Source organism: Cydia pomonella, chromosome 5 (genome assembly GCF_033807575.1).
Source record: "Cydia pomonella isolate Wapato2018A chromosome 5, ilCydPomo1, whole genome shotgun sequence".
Taxonomy (NCBI): Eukaryota; Metazoa; Arthropoda; class Insecta; order Lepidoptera; family Tortricidae; genus Cydia; species Cydia pomonella.
Window position 1 is genome coordinate 13,715,275 of NC_084707.1, and position 12,627 is coordinate 13,727,901.

The 12,627-nt window shown below is 37.3% G+C and overlaps 1 protein-coding gene across 3 annotated transcripts in view; it reads left to right on the top strand.

Moving 5' to 3' along the window:
* The window catches only part of LOC133517767 (thioester-containing protein 1 allele R1-like), a 23,297-nt gene continuing 10,670 nt past the window's right edge, over positions 1-12,627 (top strand). Inside the window, exons 1-9 of one of the 3 annotated variants that reach the window (XM_061851179.1) lie at positions 1-156; positions 3,940-4,005; positions 6,356-6,539; positions 6,724-6,902; positions 8,577-8,733; positions 9,315-9,451; positions 10,990-11,317; positions 11,934-12,110; positions 12,315-12,521. In XM_061851179.1, the coding sequence (XP_061707163.1) occupies positions 137-156; positions 3,940-4,005; positions 6,356-6,539; positions 6,724-6,902; positions 8,577-8,733; positions 9,315-9,451; positions 10,990-11,317; positions 11,934-12,110; positions 12,315-12,521 (1,455 nt within the window). In that variant the 5' untranslated portion in view covers positions 1-136. The other 2 variants (XM_061851180.1, XM_061851181.1) reach the window with 2 other exon arrangements.

A 12,627-nucleotide genomic window follows, 5' to 3' on the forward strand; every position in this document is an offset into this window, starting at 1 on the left:
CAACCTGCCGTCAGTTGCACCGCATCTCGCGCAGGCCCCGCGTCGCTGCGCGCCGTCACGCTACCACAAATACTATGTTCACCAGACAGAAACGATCTATCAAATAGTGTTAAGTTACAGTTATTAAGTTTAACAAATGACTCGAGTGTTACGCAGGTGAGATTTTCCGCTCCAAATACAAGAATTATGTGAACAGTGATGTGCAATGTGCATGCGCAATCTTTATTTTTATATGGAGCTGGAAACAAGAAATTAATGAAAAAGTCTTTTTTAAATGTCAAATATTACGTGAATGTCACAGAAGGAAGGTCAGACACTAATTGTTCCAAGAAATGAAGATTAAGATTCGTAAGTAAGAAACGAGTCCGTTAATAGTTCCCGACGGTACAGCGATTGTTTGGTTGTTAGAGGTAAACATCGCCCGCGGTTTGTAAGAGGTACTCATGAGTCTATGCAGAGAAAGTTCCTTACTATTCTGTAAGTAGGTACTTAAAACTTTTGTTAGTATTTATCTTCTTTATTGTACAAACTCTTTATGTTAAAAATGACTTTAAATTTTGAATTCAATTTAAACTAGATTCATCATGGTTGTTTCAAATAAAACATTTTTATAAGCTTTCAAAATTATTCAACCCTAAAAAACACATTTTACCAATTTTGGTAGAGGTTCCGCCAACGCCTGTGTTGATACAACCAGTGAGTCAGACAGACAGGGACACAAGGACGGTGAGCTCAATACGTAAACATATGAATTTTATACATAATAGGTACGCCCACGACATCTTCCGTAACATATGTAGCTAGGTATTGTGACACACACCACTAACACTTGCCTCGGGCATCAATACAAAATATAAATACCACGGATGACAAACATGAATCACTAATTACATAAAGATTATGACTCACATAAGAAAATATGTTTTACCCTATAAGGCATTCGTAGAGCAAAGATAGAAATTAAAAACATCGTTCATATGTTTTAATTAGGTACCTTGTTTTACGAGTATGGAGTTCATCTCGTGACCATTGAGACCTACCGTAGGGCTATATAGGTACCTACGCAACACCAATAAATTAATTGTTTTTTTTTTGTAATGGACATCTAATCGTGGACTCCGAAGAAAATAGCGTGATTTGGAACCGTTACAAATTTAAAAGCAAAATCCATACACTTAATTTGACCGGTATATTTTATTTAGGTTAAAGTACCTCCATACTTTCCCATGAAATTAATTAGCACGTTGACTAGCAAAAGAATATCGGCATGTCGGTTCAATAAATTAAAGTTAATACGCTTTAGTCGTTCGATAAAGTAATACACGATAATTTCACGGATAAACACATAAATAATACGGTATTAAAATATCTTCAGGTTCAACAAAATTTATTTTAAATGTGCAAATGAATATCAATCACGTCATTATGCGTGTTCATTCTGGGCACGCATGGTCGTTCAGAAGGCTGTTCAAGTTTCCTAATAGGGACAGTAACAGCTGTAATAATAGTAACTGTTGCAAATCTCTAATCAATTCTTTAATTGGATGGCCGGCTTCATTTACATGGAGTGGTACCTAATATGTAGACAATACCTGAGCGAATCGAATAGAATAATGTATACGAAGTACCAAAACTACTGGCTGCGCTACTCGGGCTGATTCTTTATCGTTTGTTTTTCGTCAGTATTCGATAAAATTTGGTAATAATAATAATAAAATATCTTTATTCAGTAATAAAGGACAAATATTTGATTACGTTTTTGTTTACAATTACATAGATATAGTTAATTAACTTAGCAAGTAGATATAGCACAGTACAGTTACATGGCCAACTCCAGTCCCTAAGTCAGTAGAATAAGGTGTACCATTGGTCAATTAACTGCACTGTTTAGTAAAGATTACAATAAAATAATATATGAACAACATTTCATGAATAAAGTAAGCTACATATGTTCCCCGTACTAGTATTAAACTGTATCACGGTAGAAACAGGATTGGCCATCCTCTATTAACATGATTGTTATTGATGTTGCTTATTGATATAATATGTGTTATCAGTTAAGTTAAATGTTACCCGTAAACGTGGGTCGCTTGACAAAAAACCGGATTCCGATGCTAGTTGCAGTATGTGTAAATATACATATAGAGTTCCATATTCTGTACTTCTATACGAAACGGCTATGTACCTGACACCAAAGATTTGATTTGAGTTTTTTTTTGTTTGTTACCTCCATGGTGGTCCCATATTATTTTTGGTTATGATCTGATGGTGGAATCCACGAGGAATTGAGGGGAAAACTCCTCCATTTTTAAAGGCACATGTATGGTGATTTTACTGTATTCTTAAGCAACAAGCATTTCCTCTCGAAAACGACCAATTTGATGTAGTGCAACTGCAGCCTTACCACGAGTTCCACTCTACATATTAGCTGACATGTTCGTAACTGACTTTCTATAGTAGTAGTTTTAAGATTTTTGCATGCTAGTACAACCTGTTTAGTACAAATAGCAGAATAAGCAACCAATTGTCACTTACCACCTAAGACACTTTTGTACCTACTTATTCTTTCCAAATAAATAAATACAATACAATACAATATACATCTCGCCCACACTAATAGGATGCCAGTACAAGCTAGCGAATACGTCAGTGTCAAACTCGTGGTAAGGCTACTTAAATCCTTTTAATGTAATATACTCGGAAATGTTCACCTTATTGTAGCAAAAATAGTACGGGAAATTCTTCGTTATGGTCAAACACAAATTAAAAAAATTCAAACCATTATTATCGTGTTTTAGCGGACGGGAAAGTTATTACTGTATTGTTTTTTACTTTTTAAAAACATGTATCCACTAAGAAAAACGCATACAGCCAATTAATATACCTGCGGGCCGCGTCTACACGACCCGGTCAGCATCATTTCAAGCTATAGGATAGGTCGTGTAAGACCGACGTGTATGATCGTGTGAATACTGCTTGATAAAACCAAAGAATATATAATTTTATATTTTTTTAAGGATCTCATGCGTGCGAATACAGCTTATATTGCACAATTATATTGAATGAGCGAATATTGAATGGTACTGAATGGCATAGTTGTGCCTCTAACTTTTTAAAAATAATTAAAGAGGGAAATTGATTTTGACGTTTTTGATGTGAAGATTCGATTTGAGTGATGGTTCATATTTAAATTATGATTATTTTACCTGATTTCCTCGCATGTTTGGAGAAAAGCACTATATAGGCCTCGGCAGGAACAGCAATTCGTGGATTCGTCTTCTTTGTCGGACTCCGCTACGCGTCGACCGACAAAATCGAATCTCATCCCCGAATTGCCATTTCCCGGCCTCTGCAATAATGTACTATATATATAAAAAGGTTCAAACCCCGGCTTGTACCAATGAGTTTTTCGGGACTTATGTACGAAATATCCTCTGATATTCACCAGTCGCTTTTCGGTGAAGGAAAACATCGCGAGGAAACCGGACTAATCCCAATAAGGCCTAGTTTACCCTCTGGGTTGGAAGGTCAGATGGCAGTCGCTTTCGTAAAACTAGTTCCTATGCCAATTCTCGAAATTAGTTGCCAAACAGACCCCAGGCTCCTAAGAGCCGTGGCAAAATGCCGGAACAGCGCGAGGAAGAAGATATTTTTACATAATTTGATGTATTTTAACCATAGCTATACCGCTATACCTCTCTACGTTTGACTTTTTAAGATTTTTTAATTATTGTAAAAATTTGGAGAGGAAAACAGAGAAGAAAATGAGGACTACGTTTGTATGATAAGGAGATTTCGCACGGGTCTTAAGGTCGCACTTTCATCTTAAAGTATTTGAGCCATGAAAAATAAAGAGTTACCTACATTTGCAAATAATTTATTACCTACATAGTAATTTCCACACAAAGTATTATTTTCTAATGTAACTAATTGTTTCAGAATGATGAACTCCCTCGCATTTCACATATTTCTTATAAGTCTGGTCGCTCCAGCTGTTATTCAATGGTAAGTTTATGTTATGAAACAATTATCACTTACAAATTGCATGTAGTATTTATGGCTTTGAGTTGTCACTGAAAAACCTTGCTGCTATTTTATGAGCGTTGTGTTATATGTTAGTATGTTACAATGTCAGGTGTGATCACATACAGATACCTACATTACTTATTCATTAATGCATGTTACCTGCTTGTACAGATGACAATCTATAGATCTATCTACACACGTTTGTATACGAGTATAATATGTAAGTACTAGATATACATAGTTATGTTCATAATTATGTATTTATCGTGTAGATATGTAACGAACCAGCCATAAGACTAGTTCTTTTGTATGGTAAAATAACCGTTATGTAACCCTAAACACTGTAGTACTTACTGTACCTAGTTCCCTTCCTATTCGATTTATTTCATGGGATTAGTCGTTACCCCATGCCGCGTTTGTACTAGGTAGGCTGCCCTGAAAAATTCGGGTATTCGATACTTAAGGACGTTTATTATAACCATAGTTTCATTATCCGAAAACATTGGCCACTTAGTAAAAAAAAAACAATGTTCGATTTTCAATTGTTTTTAAAGTCGTTGAGTCGCTGGTGAAATGGAACTGTCCCGTTAAAGTTTTAGAGCTATGATTTATTACGACTTTAAAAGTGGATTAACACAACAACAATGTGAAGACCGATTGACTACTGCTTTTAGTGGTGAAGCACCTTCGAAAACAACAATATACAGGTTGTATTCGGAATTTCAACGTGGCCGTGTATCCCTCGCGGATGACCTGCGTGAGGGCCGACCAAAAACTGCCGTCACTGATAATAACATCGATGTCGTTCTTCAACTGATAAAGGAAGATCGGCATGTGACATACCGGGAAATTCAGGAGACTGTAGGTATCGGAATGAGTCAGATACAAATTATTTTACAGCAAGAGTTGGACGTGAGGAATTTATTTTCCCGGTGGATTCCTCACTTGTTATCTGACGACCAGAAAACGGATCATGTCAGTTGATGCCGCAAAACCTTTAAAAAATTTAATGGAGGAAGATCAAATGCCGTTTTTAGTATTGTGTCAGGTCAGGTTACGAGTCATGGATATACGCATATGAGCCCGAATCGAAAAACCAATCGCGAGTATGCGTCTATGAAGACGAGCCCAAAAGCCGACAAAAGTTGTTAGTTCTTGCAGCATGATCAAAAAAATGGTAGCAACATTTGTCTCCAAATCGCGTCACGTAGCGACTTTGAAAACCAAAAGCTTGCTCTTGAAAACCAAAGAATGGTCAACGCTGATTGGTATATAAGTGTGTTTACCGAATGTCTTTGCTGAACTGCGTAAAAATAACCCTAAACGCCGCACCATACTACACCATGATAATGCCAGCCCTCACACTGCTCAGAGAACAAATGACTATCTGGACGGTGAAAAGGTCGAATTACTGGACCATCCTCCGTACAGCCCCGACCTAAGTCCCAGCGATTTTTTTACATTCCCGAAAATCAAGAATCAATTGCGTGGTCAGTGTTTTCAGACCGCGGAAGAAGCAGTCGACGCATATAAAATGGCCATTTTGTCTACCCCCACTTCAGAGTTCAATAACTGTTTTAAAATTGGTTTCAAAGTATGAGCACGTGCATTAAACATAAAGGAGAATACTTTGAATGAAAAGCAATAAAAGTACTTTTATTCCGTTTAATGCATTTTTTTTTTCAATTCCCGAAATTTTCAGGGCAGCCTACGTAAGTACTGTATTGTCAGACTACCTATGACATCACAGACGCTGCGCGCCGAACGAAATGTAAAAATGTATCCACTACGAAAATCGAAATTAGTCAATTGCGGGTATCTTTGCTTTTCACTTCAACAAAGGCATAATAATTAAAGTGACAGAAAAAGATTTTGCGAACTTCAGTGTTCGTGTGGTGGTAGGCCGTCAGATGCTACGAAAAGTCACGTGCCTATTGCCATTTATTATTCAAGTTTCGATTGTAGTTTTCTGTCAACGATAGTCTTCCGGGCCAGCTGTCGCACTTACATAGTAGAGTGATAGAGAGACATTATTACCATTTCGGTCGCTACCGCGCAAATGATTGGCATCTTGGCTAGGCCCTCTGGTCTTATGAGACATGTTCCGCTATTTTGATATTACGCGGGCAACGTTCGAACAAAGCACGAGCAAAATATGCACAATACGAATAATAGAGAGCCAGTCACGGCGTCTTTCCAATATTAGCATAAGTATTTTTGAAGTTACCATTGGTGTTACCTTTAACACCTACATGATATGTGCAACGTCATTTAAGCAATCTAACGGGTTCTAAGTTGTCAAGTATTGATATAGTGTTATTCCCTGCAGCATATCAGTGATCGGACCGCGAGTGATCCGGCCGTACAGCGCGTATCGTGTAGCGGTCGCAGGCGGACCGCGGGCACAGAGCGTCTATATAGCCGTGGAGGGCAGAAAGGCCAATGGAGAGCCATACTCACAAGGGCGAGAGGTGCAGGTCCAAGCGGCGTCTTCCAGGATCGTCGATCTTGAGGTACCTAATATTTGTTACAGATACTATGTAAACTATTTTGCCACGTGCAATCTGACCAGAACCGGTTTCACTTGACGATCTTGGGCGTGTCATTTTCAATCCTCTTTCTTACTCATAACGTGACGAAATATAATCTTCATTTATATTTCATAGTCCCTCAAACTTAATTTCATTTGTATTCCAGATAGACGACCCGGGACCCGGTAACTACGAGCTGATCGCGCAATCTAGGTCTGGTGCACAGTTCTCATCGTCAGCGCAACTGGTGTACCAACCGAGGAGCTTCTGCGTATTCGTGCAGACCGATAAACGGGTCTACCAGCCGGGCGACACCATCAAGTTCAGAGTCGTAGCTCTCGATAAGTAAGTTAAACCTTTTTACGGTAATTAGTTGAATTTTGTCAGTTAAGTTAGTTGGTATCTGACCAAATTAGTTGAATTTTATTTCCCACCTAAAATTAGATTCTGCTTGATATAAGAGGTTTTGAAGGATGCAGGCTGTGAGTTGCCTTCTGTGCGCGGAGGTTCAGCCAGCTACAGCTGACTATAAATAATTAAAATTACGGAGCTTGAATTAAAGCACTCATTTGTGTGGATCCTGCCCACTTGAAATTTACACACTAGGTTGCATTTATAAAGTGTACAAGAGATAAGAAGCATTTTGATAAATTTAACCCCTAACGGGGGTTAAAAAGGAGTTGAAACTTTGTATGGCTTTCAAGTTGTTTTTAAGCTTGAAACTTGAATCTTCTTGAAAAGGTATTATATTAAAATAAAATAAAAGCGATTTCATCGTTTTTGAAGATTCATCCCCTAAGGGAGTTGAAAAGGGGATGAAAGATTGTATGAGGATCAAGTTTTAGTTTAAGTTAGAAACTTGAAACTACGTGAAAAGGTATTATGTTAAAATAGAAGAAAAGCAGTTTCAGTGTTTATGGAAATTAATCCCTTAAGGGGGTTAAAAAGAGAATGAACGTTTATATTATGGGGAACAAGTTTTATTTTAAGCTAATAGAAACCTGAAACTAAAAAGGTTAAATTAAGTTAGGAACTTGAAACTTCTTAATAAGATATTTTCATAACTTAGGGGGCGTCCACAAATTACGTAACGCAAAATTCCAAATTTTTTGACCCTAATAAAAAGGGGTTGTTGAAAGTTTGTACGGGAACGATTTGAAAGTACAAAAAACTGCTTTTGAAAATTAAGCCCCTAATAGAGTTAAAAAGGGGTTAAGTGTGTTTCGGGAACTTGAAACTTCTCAATAAGATATTTTCATAACTTACGAGAAAAGTAATTTCAACGTTTATTTTATTCATCCCCTAATAGGGTTAAAAAGGGTTGAAAGTTTGTACGGGAACGATTTGAAAGTACAAAAAACTGCTTTTGAAAATTCAGCCAAAAGGGGTTAAGTGTGTTTCGGGAAATAAATCCACGTGGTCGAAGTCGGGGGCAACAGCAACAGTACCTCTACATATGTGTTGATGGATGTTGTAGAATCTAGATCATTTAAACTGAAACGGGGACTTAATGGTATGCACTTACTTTTATTATTTGGCCTGACATTTCGAACGTGACATTACATGCGATACATTTGAATATAATCGTTTTAATTTATATCAATATGTTTTGGATAATTTTCCTAAAACAGGAATAATTTACCTGTCTGTGTCAAGAATGTTTAGCTACCGAACTTTTAAACAAACAATAGTACTTAGCGTTAGCCAATCGTATCTAATGAACAATGTTTCTTCGTATAAATTTCATCAGCACCGTAACACAAGACACTTTCGCTTTCGATACCCTCGCCGAAGAGAAGCCAGCTGGTGTTATTCCGATTGCTTATCTAGCGCAGACACGTTAAAAACCACGGGTCATCCAGTATACATGCGCTCTGGGCTTACACATAGCTTTCTCGAATCTAGAGATCACAGGTATACTGAGCATTCGACTCGCCTGCACTTCATATGCAATTAGAACGCACGAATAGAGCGCGTAAGATTACGTGTGATTACCACGGTTATTGAACTCACCCGCAGGTACCTGCTGCCTTTGTCTATCCCGATAGACATGAGCGTGATGGACGCGCGAGGTTCTCCTATAAGAGAATGGGGCGCTGTCTCCCTGGACCGAGGGATTCTCTCCGACGAGTTGGTACTGGCTGATGAGCCAGCACTTGGGGAATGGACTATACAAGTAAGGAAGTACAGCGGAAACATAGATAGCTATCGTGACTTTGAATTTAACACCCACTCTGTGATGACCTTAGATTTTGTTTCTTGAAGCGCATTTACATTTGTACGTTTTGACGTATTATTTATTTTATTCACTATGTTACATAGCAAATAAGTATATACCTATTTAACAAATAAAACATGTAATGCAAACAAATTCCACTAAAAATTACATCAGAAACAATTTGCCATTAGTAGGAACCATAATTGATAACCAAATCCATGGGTTAGGAAAAGGTAGGTAGCTATTGATCCTTGTATTTTTGTTGTCTTGTTGTACATGTATTAATATACACCCAAGAGCAATAAAAACCTCCACGGAAAGTGTTAATAACCTGTTTTCATTGGTCTTGTCTTTTGGGTATTAATAGTAACTTGTCTGACTTCGATGTAATAGTATATGTACCTAAAATCAAAGCCATAGCATAGGTATATTAAAACTCCAGTTTACCTACGGCAAATGTTTGATGTCATGTTCTTTATAATACTTTGATTGTCTTAAGTAAAAAGAAGTAGTAAAACCAATGTTTATACTTATTGTAGGTGGAGGTTCGCAACCAAGTGTATTCGCGCCAGATACTGGTGGCCGACTACGTGATGCCCAAGTTCCAGATGGACATGCAACTGCCCAAAGAAGTGTTGTTCAGTGCGGGCCGGTTTACCATCAACGTCACAGCTAAGTAAGTTCAAAACAAGTATTATCAGTGACTCTGTGATTAATTAATTGAACTAATAGGTACCTATTTCCTGACATTTTCACATCGACTGCCTAAACGAACAACGATGCCGGTGAGAAGCCTGTATGTAGGTACATATAATAAGCCCTATGCCGCTAGGATACCCAGATCCCTAACAAAGGAACTTGTGAATAAGATACTTTTATACTGAATAATGTCGATGTTGCCATGCATATTATTAAGTATAAGGCCTATTAGATTCTATAATACTCCTAATCTATATTAAGTACATATGTTACAATTACAGTCAGTATTAACCATTCAAACCTCGGTTGCGCTGCATAGCAATGCAAAAAAATAGTTGTACAAAATGCAAACAGACGACTACAAATTTCGTCTGCAGGATTAGTTTAAAGCAGTTGGCGATCTCGTGTTATCGTTACAGTAACAAGAGATCTACAGGAATAAAATTCCTTGACCATACAATAATAACAATAATCTTCGAATCAATAACTTCCTAATTTATTCCAGTGTACTTAGAATAAAATAAGCAAGAAAAACATCGCACTTTACTAGGTTAAAGTGAAAACAAACATCAATAATAACTTCCCATTGTAAACAAAGGAGTTCTATTTTCTCCGCGAAAGCTGTCAACAATGGTAACAATGATGGAAAATTGATTATTCAATGAAATTAGGTTTTATTTCGATTGAATGTAAACAAAAGAGTAAAGTAAGTATATAGATGTAGATCTATAGCGAAGCGTCCGGGCAACCTTTTGACGCGATCATTTCGTATTTACAGCGCTTCTCAGAAACTGTGTGAATATTAGATAGCCTTAATAACATGGCTGCGCAAAAAGCTATTCGAATAAAACTTTTTGCTGTTATTGTAATTATTTACGGATGGCATACCATCATCTTTGAGTAGCAAATTAATTGCATATTTTTTTGTTAAACATCTGGGTTTTGCTATATTCCTGTAAAAGGTAACACATAATTAAGGTGCCATAGGTTCAGAGAGCGGAGATTTTGAAAAATCGTACCGATTTTTTAGATAACAATACGGTTGCCAAAAATTTAACTAGTAATCTTGAGGACCTTAGATTTTGTATGGGGCGAACCCCATACCTACAAAAAAAATCACTAACATATGTCTAAAACGCACTTTTAAATCTTGTTACAATTTATGCACAAAAGCTAAAAAAAAAGAAAATTGCTTCTAAAAATGCGTAATTTTATTTTATTTTTACTTTACTTTTTTCTTTTTTAAAATTTCCGACAAATTCAAATTCAAAATCTTAGTATCCGCGCTCAGTGAGAGTGAGAGAACACAAACCTACGGGGCTTTAAGACATCTATTTGTAGTCCGTAGGACGTCAGAGGGCCTACCGCGAACGCCGAAGTTCGTAAATTGTGGGCATCATTCTCTTTTACTACAATTAAGGCGTAATCAGAGTGACAGAGAAAGATGGCCTTAATTTGCGTACTGCAGTTATTCGCGGTAAACTGTCATCTTATTTGAACTTACATTATTTTCAGTCACTTCACCGGTTTACCGGTACAAGGAGAACTGACCCTATCCGCGTATGCAGTATTTTTCTCCGACATTCTTCAGCCAGTATTCTCAAATCCCGCCCGGAAGGTTGTCGACTTCAACGGTAACACTGAAGTGACCTACGATCTAAAAACTGACCTAGACCTTGCCGAAGATGCGGCAAGGCCGTTAGTAGTTGAAGCAGTATTAGAGGAAAAAGATACGTTGATAAGGCAAAATGTATCCTCAAGAATTCTCTTGTTGAGGACTCCTTATCGACTCAAGGTTACTGCTCCGGAGTACTTCAGGCCTATGTTACCTTACACAGTCCAGGTAGGCAAATCATGCCATTTTCTTTAACTCATTTAAGAGTCATTCTACTTTTTACGGCAGGATTTTGCGATTTCAAAGAATCAAAAAATTTAATATTCGTTATGCGTTTTAACTTTAAGTAGCTAGTTACTAAAACATAATAAGCACAAAATAGGCCTCAATATTTGAGCCCTGGCATTTTATATTTTTTAGAATTTATAGCCTGGAGTATGCAAATATACTTACAATTTTATTATGTTACCGTCCCTGCCATTTTATTCATAATAACAACTTTGTTACTTATAAAATATACATATAAAAATAGTTAAAATATTTTTTAATTTAGTTACAAGGTATCGGTAGTGCCCGCATTAAAATGTGCTTTATATTGATATATGTAGGTACATTAACAAAAAATACATAATTTACAAATATAAAAATCAAATACTTGCTTCTGAGAACACAAAAACCTGCAGTATAAAGTAGAATGACCCTTGAATTAAAACCCCCTACGGCGGAACGAGTTTAAATTAAACCACTTCGTTTCTTCCATTACCACGATAGAAACTATAAATGGAAGGTTGAACTATCACTTCAAGCCTTTTTAATAGTTAACATATCCTTTTCACGTTTTCAGATCGAAGTGGTAAATCCATCGGGTCAAATAATAGAATTGGATGATGACGTCACGGTCGAACGCTTATGGGATGATGGAGCGCCGGTTAATATGACGACAGTTCCATTGAAGAAAGGTTTTGCCACCTACACTTTGACGCCTGCTGAATCGTATGCTGATTTTACCCTCAACTTAGTGGTATGATAACAAAACAATAATAAAATCTTAATTCAATTCTATGATAAGCCTGGTCTTACCTATGGCGTAGAACGCTCTGCGATTAATTTCTTGCGGTTTCAGTGCGTGCGCTTATGAAGCATGCCGTACGTTACACTTTTTGCGGTTCGAAACCACAAAAAAATAATCGCCGTGCGTTCTAAACCTAAGTATTAAATTTTTCAGATAAAATACAAGGAGGTCACAGAACGAGTGATCAATGTGATAAAATCGGCTGGACCTAAAGGACAATACCTCACGGTGGAACTGCTGACTCGGGATACCTCTGTAGGAGGCGAGATGCGAGCGCGTATTTCTTCCACCGAACGCATGGATCTTCTGCACTATGCTGTTATAGGGCGTGGAGATATCCTTCTCGCTAAAACTGTAGAAGTAAGTTACACTAAGGAAACGGGGTTTACAAGTATTTTTCGACACATAAGATGAAGTCTGAAGGCTTTCCCGGTTGCATCTTAATGGAAAATAGGCTCCGCTCGGC